This window comes from Pituophis catenifer, unplaced genomic scaffold, assembly GCF_029215685.1.
Source record: "Pituophis catenifer annectens isolate HBS135680 unplaced genomic scaffold, rPitCat1.0.hap2 SCAF_3, whole genome shotgun sequence".
Taxonomy (NCBI): domain Eukaryota; kingdom Metazoa; phylum Chordata; class Lepidosauria; order Squamata; family Colubridae; genus Pituophis; species Pituophis catenifer.
Window position 1 is genome coordinate 216,454,863 of NW_027256883.1, and position 13,345 is coordinate 216,468,207.

Here is a 13,345-nt window from a genome sequence, read left to right on the forward strand (position 1 = left end):
TTCTGCTCAAGGTTAAATGTGCAGAGTTCCTTCCTGGAGGGCTTGATTTGTAAACCCCCCCCCCCCCCCCCAACCTTCTCTGAACCTTATCTGTTGCAATAGGTGATACCTCGCTCAACAGAAGAAACAGTGAGAGAGATCTTGGAGTCCTAGTGGACAATCATTTTAAATATGAGCCAGCAGTGTGCAGTAGCTGCTAAAAAAGCCAACACAAATTCTAGGCTGCATCAACAGAGGGATAGAATCAAGATCACGTGAAATGTGACTATCGCTTTATAAAGCCTTGGTAAGGCCACACTTGGAATACTGTATCCAGTTTTGGTCACCACGATGTAAAAAAGATGTTGAGACTAGAAAGTGCAGAGAAGAGCAACCAAGATAATTGGAGGCTAAAACATATAAAGACCAGTTGCTGGAATTGGATATGTCCAGTTTGATGAAAAGAAGGATTGGGGTGATGTGATAGCAGTGTTTCAGTATTTGTGGAGTTGCCACAAAGAAGAGGGAGTCAAGCTATTCTCCAAAGCACCGGAGAGCAGGACAAGAAGCAATGGGTGGAAACTAATCAAGGAGAGAAGCAACTTAGAACTAAGAAGAAATTTCCTGATAGGGAGAACAATTAATCAGTGGAACAACTTGCCTCCAGAAGCACTGGAAGCTTTTCAGAAGAGATTGGACAACCATTTGTCTGAAATAGTATAGGGTTTCCTGCCTGAGCAGGAGGTTGGACTAGAAGACCTTCAAGGTCCCTTCCAATTTATTCTATTCTATTCTATTCTATTCTATTCTATTCTATTCTATTCTATTCTAGTCTAGTCTAGTCTAGTCTAGTCTAGTCTAGTCTATTCATTTATTCAATTTATATGCCGCCTTTCTCTGGAGACTCAGGGCAGCTTACAATGCCGCTCTGAGTCTCAATTTATTCTATTCTATTCTATTCTATTCTATTCTATTCTATTCTATTCTATTCTATTCTATTCTATTCTATTCTATTCCATTCCATTCCATTCCATTCCATTCCATTCCATTCCATTCCATTCCATTGCTCTGAATCCTCCTTAAAACGTGGCATTCTGTGATCTGACCAGTGCAGCCTAGAGTGGATTGAATATTTCCCAATTATGCAATGGTGCTATGGAGCGGCGGGCAACTGTCTTTGCCTCCTTTGCCGATGGATCACACGGCTGGCTTCTATTCAGCCTGCAGACAAGGCCTTTCCCACCCCGGATCCCCCATCCTTTTCCAACACAGCTCTTGCTCTCGGAGACTAGGGGCTCCCACTGCCCCCCCCCAATTGGAACAGTCCCAGGCCAGCTTTCCTTCCTGGCTTTTCCCAGAGGCTATGGGTTCGATCTGGGAGCCCATTCGGACTGGACCAAGTTTGTTATGTGACTCTCAAGTCACATCTGAATGAACCGTCTGCAAGACAGCAACCAAGCTCAGAGAGCACCAAGCTCCTCTCTCTCTTATGTCTGTTTCCTCTGGATATATGGCATTTATTTATTTAGGTTCAACGTACCAAGGCCCCATTTTTATTCCACAAGCTGCCCAGCGTCACAGTGAATCGGGTAGCCCTATAAGTTGAAATCATAAATCAATGGATCTTGCAAGTGACTTTTGCTTCAGGAGGGAAACTTATGTACTTCTTTTGATTATAGACTCATAGGGCTGGGAGGAGTCTCCCCCACCTCCACACACAAGCACACACTTCCCTTATCCAAGCCATGCCTTCTGCCAGAGAAGCCCCCACTCCATCCCCCTCCTGCAGGGACCACCCTGCTGCCCCCTAACAGGCCCTGGAGGAGGCTGCCTTACCCACCCACACTGTGCCTGGCATCTCTTGGCCAGGAAGCCAAGTTCTCCCAGGGGCAACACCGTTCCTGGACAGTCCGTGGGAGTCTGAGGTTGGCAGGAAATAAATAAAGTGGGCGAAAGAAGTTTTTTTCCCTTTCCTTGCTTTTGGACCCCTCCCATCTCCTCCCCCCCCCCCGAGAAGACAGGATTGTCAAAGGAAGAAATGCCAGACTGATGGCTGGCAGAAGTCACTGGGACCCTCCGGCCTTGGCAGGGCCCCACGTTGCTCACTCCTCCGCAACTGAAGAGCCCCCTGGGCTTCTGGCCTAGAAGCCACATACTCAAACACACACCCATGCACACAAACACACTCTGACAGCCCAAATCAAAGAAGGAAAAGCAAGTGCTGAACTGCGGCTGGTGCAAAAGGGGTGGGGGGCCCTTCTGCCCAAAGCCTGACCTCTGCTTGAGGGGGGGGGGATTCCATATCTGAGGCCCTGCTGGCTTCAAAGCAGCAGAGACTTTGGGTAGGGGTCCCTCTCTTTGGGGATGGAACTAAGGTGGGGAGAGGGGAAAGTGGGGGCTTTGAGCATACTCAAAAGGTCTGTCTGGGGCAAGGGGGGCCTCTAGCAGGGGGCCAAAAGTGGGGCAGAGAGCACAAAGGCTCCAGCTGCAGACAGAGCCCCCCCCCAGGCCCTCCCTGAGGCTCAGTTCACAAAGGGGCCCTTCCCTCCCTCCCCGTCTCCAAGAACCTGTAATTGTCCAGGTGCCAACCTGGGCCATTCCCACCCTAATAATCAGAACGGAGGCCCCACAGATGAGAAGGAAATAGTTTATTTCACATCCCAGAAGGACCTTGGAGGCTCACAAGGCTCGGGCCTTCCAGGGGAGCTGCCAGCTCCTCCCCACGTGGGGCAGGGGAAGGGAGGGCTCAGTGCCTGCAGTGTTGGCGGGGTGTCCATGTCACCCCTCCCCCCAATGGCAGTTCTGCGTGCAGCAGTCGTGGAAGGAAGCTGGATGGAAAATGTCAGATACCCTGTTTGGCCCCTTGCCTACCCCGGGAGCTTGGCTGCTCCTGTTACCCAGGGGGAGGGGGCTGGCTCCCCACCCGGGGCCAGAAAAGAACCATGGAAGTTCCTGAGCTGGAGGGCAAACAGCCTCCACTCCACCCCTGGCAGAAGGGCCGGAGGGGAGTCACAGTGGTCAGAGGGGTGGGGGGGGAGGGGAAGGGGTGGGCAGATATCCTGAGACGAGGCCTCTCAGTCAAGGGGGGGGGGGCAGCCGCCTAGAAAATGCCCCGAAGGCAGGGCTGAGGGATTCCTCTGGTACCGGAACCCTGGACTGGCTGCCCCAGCTGCCCCAGGGCCTCTTCCAAATGGAGTTGGGGCCCGAGGATCTCCCAGGCAGGCTGCAGGCACAAAGGGGGCTGGTTGCTGCCTCTGGCTCCCCACATCCCAGCGTGCAGAGGAGGGGGGGCAGGGTCCTGGGGCCTCTGGACAGTGGCCACAGCAGAGGGTACAGGGAAGGGAGGCTAGGGAGAGCGTCTGCGCCTGGACCACAGAGCTGCGGACTGGCCTGAGCATTTGGCCAGGAGCCAGGGCTGGGTGCCCCCCCACAGCAAGAGGGGGACTGAGAGCCCCCCAGCAAGGAGGCTCTTGGCAGAGGCGCTGCTTAACAGATCAAAGCTTGTCAAAGGCTGAAAATCAAGGGACAAAATCAATTTGGCAACAAAAGGTGCCCCCCCTCCCCCCCTCCCTGGCAGCTCTCTTCTGACACAGATCTATTTAAATGATAATTTGCCAGAGGAGCCGCCTGGCACCGGTCCTTCCTCCAGGGAGGGGGAGAGCCTTAATGGAGGAGGGCGGGGCTCCAAGGGGCTGTGTTGGTGGTCAGGCCACCCTCCTCGCACCAAGCCCCCAAAGTCCCTGGACAGGCACCTGGGGCCCCCAAGGAGCCCTGCTCCAGCAGCACTCTGGCCCCCCACTGGGCCGGGCCTAGGTCTCCCGGCTGCCCTCCTCGGCCCGGGGCCCGGCGTAGAGTGTGGCCAGCTGCCGGAAACGCGGCCCCCAGCCGCTGAGATAGGAGAAGTCCTGCTCGGAGCCTGTCGAGCGGGAAGCAATAGAGCTGAGGGAGGCCAGTGGGGACTCGGCCCCCTCGAAGGCATAAGTCTGGAAGGAGTCGTAGGGGGGCACGGAGGGGTCACTGTCCGCCTGCCCCACTTTACGGCGGATGTAGTCTCTGAAGAGGGAGAAGTCGAGGTCCGGCGCCTGGCGCCATTGGGGCAAGGAGTGCAGTTCTGAGGGCGGTGGGGGTGCCCCCTTCTCATCCCCCCCCTTGGTCTCGCCAAACTCATAGAGGCTGCGCAGTGCTGACATGTCGTAGGCCTGAGTGTCCTGCTCGCCCCCCCCCTCATCATTGTACTTGATGACGTTGTCACGCATGTCCTCATCCTCCTCGGAAGGCAGGTGCCCCTTCTGGTGGCGCTTCAGGGCCAGGATCAGGAGGACCAGCACTGCAGCGAGAGGGGGGGAGGCATATGGGGAGAGAGAGGCAGGTAGTGGAAGCCCCCCCTGGCAAGGGCTGGCACCCCCACCCCCAACCATCTGAGCAGAGGCTACCACTGGCACCTGCACACCCCACCGGGACCCAGAGATGGCCCAGGCCCCCCTCCCCGGCTGACCCCCACGAAGCAGGCCCTGAAAGCTCATAGGAATCAGCTTGGAGGGGGGGGGCTTGCAGACAGGCTTCATTCATCTCATGCCCCCTGAACTCAGGGCAGGAAGCCCACCTGCAGCGAATTGGGGCTGGTCTGACTGGGGGCTGCACCAGGCGCAGCAAAAAGGACCTGAGCAGCCCCTAGCAGTAGCCGGCTTGGGCGGCTGCTTCTGGCTCTGATCCCACCCAAAAAAATTCCCACCGGTGTGACATGGGCTGTGGGCAGGACGTTGCCATGCCAGCTGCAAGCCCTCCTGGCGGCACCTCCTCAGCTAGGCGGCCTCCTGGGGAAGTGTGTTGCAAGGGGCGGAGCGTCAGAGAATCAAGGGGTGCCCGGGGGGGGGACACTCACCTACGAGGATGAGGAGGCAGACCAGCAGGGCGATGAGGGCACCAGGGCTGAGAGAAGGGGACACCACAAAGGCAGTGGTGTTGCATGACTGGATGGTGCCAGTGTTGTCGCAGCCGCAGATGCGGACGGTGAGGGTGCCCGTGCTGCTGAGGGCAGGGGGGCCACTGTCCACCACCAGGATGGGCAGCAGGAACAGGTCCTGTTCCTGCCGGTTGAAGCCCAGGTGCTGAGTGTGCAGCCCAGCCGTGTCGTCTGGAGAGGGAGCGAGACCAGGAGAAGTGAGAGAGTGCCAGCGAGAGTCATCCCCTGCAGGCCCCCAGAAGGGAGATGGCACCCCCTCTGGCCCTGCCACCCACATGCCTTACCACGCCTGTCCCTTGGTGGAGTGGCCAGAGCTGGCTGGCTGGAAATAGGTGAGACAACCCGTTAGGGAGCCCCCCCCAAATCTCCCCCCCTTAATCCTTTGCAGGAGGAAGCCAGCTGGAGCAGAAGTGGAGGGGGGGCAGAGGCCCCTGGATGCACCATGCCCATCTTGCAGAAAGCTATGGAGGGGGGTGCCCCCTTGGGCTGGGAACCTCAGCCGAAGAGAGTCTGGGACAGAGGCTGATGGCCAAGAGACAGTTGGAACCAAAGAGGTGGGGGAGGGGTCCTCTCCATTGCTTGGATTAGAAGAGGAGCCTGGGCAGCCATTTGGCAATGGGATGCTTTTATTTGGGTTGCTGATCTGAGAGGGTTGGACTAGATGGCCTCAGGAGCCCCCAAGGCTTTTATGCTGCTTTCAACTTTTTCTGGTTGCCTTTTGTATATCTCCCCCTCAACCCCTGGGAGGTGTGAAGCCTGTTGGGAGAGGAGGCCACGAGTAGATGTTATTCTCTGCAGGGTCACCCAAGGGATGATGGTCACTCCAGCGGCAGCAGCGATACAGAGAGATGCCGGGGGAGGGCATGGCTTTCGTGACAGACTCAGCTCATCCTGCCTGGCAGGAGGACATGGCGAAGCACCCCTGGACTTGAGCAGGAAAGACACGCGGGTAGAAAGTACAATTGATGAGTCCTTCCAACCTGCTCCTTCCGAGGAGCAGCTGAGCATCTTTCAGAGTCTGAATGACACGGCTGCCTTCAAGCCTTCCGGACGTTGCTGGAGAGGAGGAGCAAATCCGAAGAAGAATTACAGTGCAAATGTGAGATGCAAGCAGTGCAAACAGAGAGAGCCAGATGAAAGGAAACGACTACAAATGACACCTCGGGCATCAGCAAATGGAGATGGACTCGCACCCAGCACTTTGGGTCAGAGGATCGCAGCCTTTCATGCTCAGGACACGGAGAACAAAGCAGGGCTGGGGCTGCTTTTATCCTTAGGAAGGGCATAGTGAGAGAAGATCTGGGCCACAAGGCAATCAGGGACCAAATAATGTCAATTAGACCGTGGACAACCCTTTAATTTGACACTCATACATGTTTGTGCTCCAACCTCCAACGCAGGAGGAGGAGGAGGAGGGGGGGATTTTATGGTCAAGCTGCATCTGAAACTGACAGACCGTGCAAGGGGGGGGGGGCTGCTCCTAGTTAGGAACAAAATGCCAATGCTGGAAATAGTTGGGAGGAAAACACAGTTGGAACCCGAAGCAGGAAACTTAAATGAAGCCGGAGGACGAGTTATCAGTTTCTGCCAATCTAATTATTTCTTCATTGCTGATGCAGCCTCCCAACCACCAGAAAGCTCTCTCTGTACATGGACACCACCAGACGGAGGAAGCATGAATCGAATTGACTGCATTGTAGCTCTGAGGAGATGGAGCTCGGTTCTAATGCAAAGACATGGAGAGGGGATGACGGTGGGCCGATGCACAAGCAGCCTGCGGGCAGCTTCCAAGCCGAGCGAAAGCAGAAGAACCCACAAGCGGTTTCCTCAGCATGACTCAAGGAATTGCTTTGGGGTCCTGAACCTCGTTGAGAGGGAGCCAGAAGAACAGTGGGCGGAAGCCGAATCGGTAAGGACGTGGGTGAGAAGAGATGGCCAAAGACCAAGCGACAGAAGAAGGCAACGAGACGTCAGGAGGGACGGTGGGCCTTGGCGAGAAGAGAAGCCAACAGAAAGATCTCATGAAGGAGCTTAGCCAAGAAGTGCAGAGCAAGAGGCCCCACCCAAAGCGGCCAGTTGAGCTGCTGTAGACAAACCCACCCCCTACCCACCCCCACTCACTCACTCACACTGATGATGTTCCCTACTTGGGTAATGAAACGTCTGCAAGAAACAATCTCAGAGAGCACCAAGGACTCCAAAGGAGACGTTGCAGAGGACGTAATCTATTCTACATTATCCTTAATTTCACACGCTAGTAAAAATGATGCTTGGAATCATTCTACACCAATTAGCGCCCTGCATGGAGCGGGATATGCCAGGTGTGGAAGCCAGTTTTAGAAAACACCAAGGAACAAGAGGCAGCGCAGCTGAGGCTGCAGGATAATTGAGAAAGCTGAAGAACGCCCAAAAGGAGCCGCTTCATCGATTATGGAAAGGCTGGACTTGATTGTGTCAATTGAGTCAAGCTGTGGAGCCTCCTCAGCAAATTTGGGATCCCCCCCGACCTCATGTAGACACAGGACCTCAGCCCAGAGGAAGCATGGCAGAAGAAAGTGGCTCCAGGCCGGCAAAGGGCTGCGTACCCCCACCCCCTTTTATCCCACCAGGAGACTTTAATCTATACTGAGAGAGTCCAGATTGAAAGAAGACGAGTGAGGTTTTAATATGGGAGGAAGAAACACCAATATCCGCTGGAGACCCCGTTCTGAAAATGCACCTGGGCTGCCAGTTCAGGCAAGGAGCAGAGTGCAAATCAAGGACCACGACTGGAGGTGAGGAGCAGCAAACAGGAGGACAAGCAGTGTGGCTCCAGCCTTCAAATCGGCGGTGGATGTAAGGAATGGTGCAAGGCTTCTGATTTTCAGAGTGGCCTATTAGCAGGAAAGGAACCGGTCCCAAAAGATACCCTGAGGCCCCTGCATGGAAGGCCTTGGAAAAATATCCAAATGCAAGGAACAGTTTCCCTGCAACACTCCATGGAAGCACATTTTGAAGGATTAGAAAGAATATTGACATTTTTGAATGAGTGATGGCGTTGGAGAAGATCTATGAGAATGCAATGAAAACAGATGAAGGAAGCAGCGCCCCAGCCCTTCCTCTCCAGTCACCGACAACCAGGCTCAAATCCTCTTATTCTGGACCCATCAGGCCCAGCTCTCCAGCTCCACTGCTGGAAAGGCGGAAGGAAAAAGGCAGCTGAAGGTAGAGGTGGCTGCAGCAGTGATGCGGGCACCTTGGGAAGGCTGAGGGGCCAGGCAGGGGACAGACCCCCCCAGAGAAGATCCATCTACGTGGCTGCTAAATGTCGACACAAACTGGCTGGCACCTAATCAGTCAATTGGTTTTTTGTTTGTTTGTTTGGTTTTTAATTTATATGCCGCCCTTCTCCGGAGACTCAGGGCGGCTTACAATGCACTAAGCAATAGCCTTCATACTTTTGTATATTTTATACAAAGTCAGCTTATTGCCCCCACAAACTGGGTCCTCAATTTACCTACCTTAGAAAGGATGGAAGGCTGAGTCAACCTTGAGCCTGGTGAGATTCGAACTTGCAGTAACTGCAGGCAGCTGATGTTAATAACAGTGCTTTAGTCTGCTGTGCTACCAGGGCTCTTGTATATTGATGGCTGATTTTTGCCCAGGGCTGGCCGAGGAACCTCCAGAGAAGGAAGCCCGGAGGACGGAGGCCCCCAGAGTCGTTCCCACCAGGGCGGCTCCTGTCATTGAACCCTGTTCTTCAGTTAACACCTGGAAGACAGGCTGCCAGGTCTTCCCATTTACTCTGGCAAGTTGTGAGCTAGAAAGTTATTTATTTATTTATTTATTTATTTATTTATTTATTTATTTATTTATTTATTTATTTATTATTTAATTTGTATACTGCCCTTCTCCAACAGGACTCAGGGCAGTGAACAGCCACGGTAAAAACACAACATATAAAATTTAAAAACAATTTAAAAATCATTAAATAATTTTGGCCATCAATTTAAAATAACCCAATTAAAACCAATTATAAATTTAAAACCGCAAGGATGGGGTCAAGCCAGCCCGGCTAGATGAAATAGATGTGTTTTCAGGGACCGATGAAAAGTCCGGAGGTCTGGGATCGTGTGTATCTCTGGGGGTAGGTTGTTCCAGAGGTGCCGCCACAGAGAAGGCTCTCCCCCTGGGGGTCGCCAGCCGACATTGTCTGGCCGACGGCACCCTGAGGAGGCCCTCTCTATGTGAGCGAACTGGCCAGTGGGAGGCTATTGGTGGCAGAAGGCGGTCTCATAAATACCCCGGCCCTAAGCCATGGAGCGCTTTAAAGGTGGTCACCAACACCTTGAAGCGCACCCGGAAGACCACAGAAGCCAGTGCAGCTCGCGCAGGAGAGGTGTCACATGGGAGCGCCCCGTCGCTCCCATAATCCCCCGCGCGGCCGCATTCTGGACCAACTGGAGCCTCCGGGTGCACCCCAAGGGGAGCCCCATGTAGAGAGCAATGCAGTAGTCCAGGCGGGAAGTGACGAGTGCCTGAGTGACCGTGCGTAGGGAGTCCCGTTAATAATCCTCTGGAGCCAGCCTCGTGTAACCTGCCGGGAAGCCAGCACCAACCAGGAGGGACATGGGTCCAATAAACATGTGGTTGTGTTCAGCCGTCCATCAGAAATTGTTTTCCTCTTCTGGGGGGTGGGGCAGGAGCCCAGAAATTTAATCCTCACTAACCTTCCCTTGCTGATGCCTAAACTGAGCAGCTCTTGAGAGGGAGGGGGAAATGGGGTGTGTGTGTGTGCAGGGCAGTAAGACTTGCCCATCCCCTTTGGGAGCCAACTTCTGGAGACCCTCCCTCCCACTTGGGCAGGGAGGACCCTTGAGCTGTAAAGTGGAGACAACTGAAATAAATATCATGCTGCTGCTGCTTTGGGCCCTGGCATCGCTTTTAATGCCCTCCTACTTCAGTATCTCTCCTGTCAATTCTAGATCAGCCGACAACCTCTGTTTCTGCCTGCCTGCCTGTGCAGGCCCCATAAGGGAAGGAGCCGGGCAGGGCCACGTTGGCTTTCTGTGAGGCTTGGCCAACAGGCCCTCGTGTGCCAGGCGTGCACCGGACAGGGCAAGGCCAGGTGCCAGGTGGCATTCTGGTGGCCCCTTTCGGCTGCCGTGCAGGACGAGATTTAAGGAAGAGCCTCCATCTGGGCTGGCATCCATCACTGTCTCATCTTGGCTCCTACAGCAATATTTATAAATCACATCTCAAAACTAGCTACAAATTTGTACAAAGAAACAGATGGGCTGTTGGCGGCAGTTTGTCACTGGTGGTATTTATGCACTGCCTGCGACAGCGAGGGAGGGAGGGGAGCCAGGAGGGCAGAAGGGTCGCAGGGGAGGGAGCCCTCTGGGGCAGACGTGTGGGCCTGCGGGCGGGGCAGATTCCTCAGGTGAGGCTTACCTGTGATGCCCAGCAAGGAGAAGTGGCGGCTGCCGGTGGCCTCGGGGCCCAGCGTGAAGAAGAAGCGATGTCCGCCTGGCGGTTCATCCCTGTCCACGACGCTGATGGTCTGGATCAGCTGCAGGAGGAGGCCGAGATGGCCGTTGGGGGAGGCAGCACAGGGCACTTGGCCGGCCCACTCCCTCCGCCTGCACGAAGAGGGCAAGCAGGGCCAGCCCAGCCCCAGGTTCAGCCCACCCCCCAGGTGTGGGCCCCGGCCCTCCGCACCTCGCCTGGCTTGGCATCCTCACAGATGGCGGCTTCGTAGGGCAAGGCCAGTTCGGGCGGATTGTCGTTGACGTCCAGGACGCGGATTCTGAGCACCGTCCTGGACACTTGAGCAGGATTGCCTGGGACATGCACACACACACACACACACACACACCTCTGAGCCGGTGAATGATCGCTGGACCGCAGCAGCAGCAGCCCCCATCCCATCCCAGGTGCCAGGCTGGCCCCACAAGTGCAGCTGCGAGAGACGCTCCAAGGTTCCTCCCAACTGTGTTATTCTGTGTTCTTTTCTTGGACTGGCTGGCAAGAAGACCGGCTGGCATTTTGCGTCTGCTACCAGCCCTTCCTGCCTGCGCCCAACTCTCAGCCTAGCTGCTCAATTAGCCCCAAGCCAAAGAAGAGTTTGCGCCCCCCCTCCCCCCCAGTGGGGTTTCCGGCTTCAAGTGAGGCTGCCGGAAGCTCAGCAGGGCCACGGGAAAGGCAAGATCAGCGGTGCAAGCAACGCAGAAAGTGCACGAATTCCCCAACAGGCAGGGAGAGATCGATCGATACTTAGCAGATCATTGAAGATCAATATCAGTATTCTGTGATACATTGTTTCCAAAATTGTTGTTTTACAGCATTGCCAACAAACAGGATAGATTGTTACATTTCAACAATGTTCAAAAAACAAAGTGCCAATATACTGTATAACTTTCCTATTTATAAGTCACCCAGTTGCCTTATCAGTGAAATGGGGGACATACAAATTTAGTAAATAAATAGCTGCCCACTCTCCCTGAGCCCCCTAGCTAGGTGCCGTCCCCCCCTTCACTATGCACTTGGCTTTTCCTTCCCAAGACTTCTTTTACCCCTCCCCCTGCCCCCAAGTGGCCCCTCTGCTGGGTGTCAGAGAGTGGGCCCCAGGTGAGCCGGGGGTTGCACCCCCCCAACAATGGACCCTGCAGGAGCCCCCCTCCCCAAGCATGAGGGAAGGAGGCCCAGGGCCTGCAAAGACAACCCGTGCCGGCAGGTGTGCAGGAAGCCCCCCCCACACAACAGAGGTCTTATAGGAGGTCAGCAGCTGTGCCTGTGGTTGTGAGTCAGAGGAGCTGCGTGTGCATGTGTGCTGTCCTTTGTGTGTGCAGAAGACAATTCTGGCAGCCCTGCTCCAACATAGTGAGCAGGTAAAGAGAGATCTTGGCTGCCCACAGACCCTGGGAGGCAGCCGACGCATCAACCTGGGTTTGAACACTCAGAGGTTCCTCAGGGTGGGGGTAACTCCCTTCTTATGGGTCCCCGAGGAAAGGTTCCCCCACCCCACTTTTGCACGGGGTGCGTGTGAGGAATTCCTCTCCTGTGTCTGACCTGGCCATGGTTAACCTTGGGTCTGAGCCCTTCAGAGCCCCCTCCTGCCAATCCCTGCAGTGTGTATGTGGGTGTGGGTGCCCTATTGGCCAGGGGAGGCACCTGTGCTTGCCCACCAGCTGTGCTTCCCAGGGATGATACCTGCAGGCTCCTCCCATTGGTGGACTCTCATCAGCTGCCTGGCGACAGTTATTCACACTTATTCTGATTTCCTGAATTTATTTGTATCCTGTTTTTCAGATCACAGGACCTCTTACCTGCCCCAGGTGAATTATTAAGAATATTAAACTCCCATAAAAATAGAAGAGTGAGCAAAAGAAAACCCACCGACAATGATGGATTTCCTTTTGTGAATCATAACCTGCCTTTAAATGGTCCACAATTCACGGAAACCCCCTCCCAGGTTAAGAGAAGGTGCTCCTTCCCCACTCCGTTCCAGGACAATGAAAGTCTGCTCTGTCAATCAGGCTGTCAGTCAACCTGCTAGCCAGGTGCCAAGAGAACAGGTTGGGGGCACATTTGTGAAGGGCCTGGCCCAACACCATGACCCTGTGCCAGGAGGGGGAGGTGCTCCCAGATGCACCCGGAAAAGGTCCCAACTGCCCCCTAAGGAGGCCTCTAAGGGACATCCAGAAGGTTCTGGGGCCCTTAAATCAGAGGTCCCCAACTCCCGGTCTGTGGATCAGCACTGGTCCATGGCATGCCAGAAACCGGACCGCGTAAGCATAGCCCCATCTGCAGGATGCAAGCAGCACACGAAACTGGTCCGTGGGAAAACCTCTCTCCATGAAACCAGTCTCTGGTGCCCAAAAGGTTGGAGGCCACTGCTTTCAATGAATGGCTCTCTTAAGAAAGGAAAGAGCCCGGCTGGCAGCTGGCTGAGGGGGCCGGGAGACGAGGAGAACTGGTTGGAGAAAGTTACTCAAGGCCATAAACCTCCTTGACTGTCAAAGGTGTCCATCCTGCTCTGGATCAGGGATTGTCTGAGTACCAAGCCCAGGCCTTGGTCTGCAGACATGCATCAACTACAGTGGCTGACAGGGGCTGTGGTGGGCTAAGCAGGGCCCCTCCCTTCTCTTCTCTCCCCTTGGCCAGCCAGATGCTGGCAAGGGCTGCAAGCGGGGGACAGAGACCCCGCCCCCCTTTGCTGCTGTGGAGGAGACTGAGCCCAGCCGGGTGGGGGCTCCAAAACTAACCTCCTTTGACAACCTCGCCTCTCCTTCAAAGCCGACCAAGCCAGCCTCCATTGCCAAGGACAGGGGAATAAATTCCACAGATTAACTCTATGCTGCAATAATTGAGCAGTTTGAGGTTCAGCCTGTTCCGGGTCCCTGCCAAGCTCTCCCTCCTATT

General features: G+C 55.0%; 1 protein-coding gene across 1 annotated transcript in view; it reads right to left on the bottom strand.

Annotated features, from left to right (window-relative positions):
* Positions 1-3,788: 3,788 nt before the first annotated feature.
* The window catches only part of CDH22 (cadherin 22), a 48,096-nt gene continuing 38,539 nt past the window's right edge, over positions 3,789-13,345 (bottom strand). The window contains exons 8-11 of the mRNA XM_070941904.1: positions 10,643-10,764; positions 10,376-10,493; positions 4,862-5,113; positions 3,789-4,306 (exon numbers count right to left, since the gene is read on the bottom strand). Of these exons, the coding sequence (XP_070798005.1) occupies positions 3,789-4,306; positions 4,862-5,113; positions 10,376-10,493; positions 10,643-10,764 (1,010 nt within the window). The remainder of the gene's footprint in view (positions 4,307-4,861; positions 5,114-10,375; positions 10,494-10,642; positions 10,765-13,345) is intronic.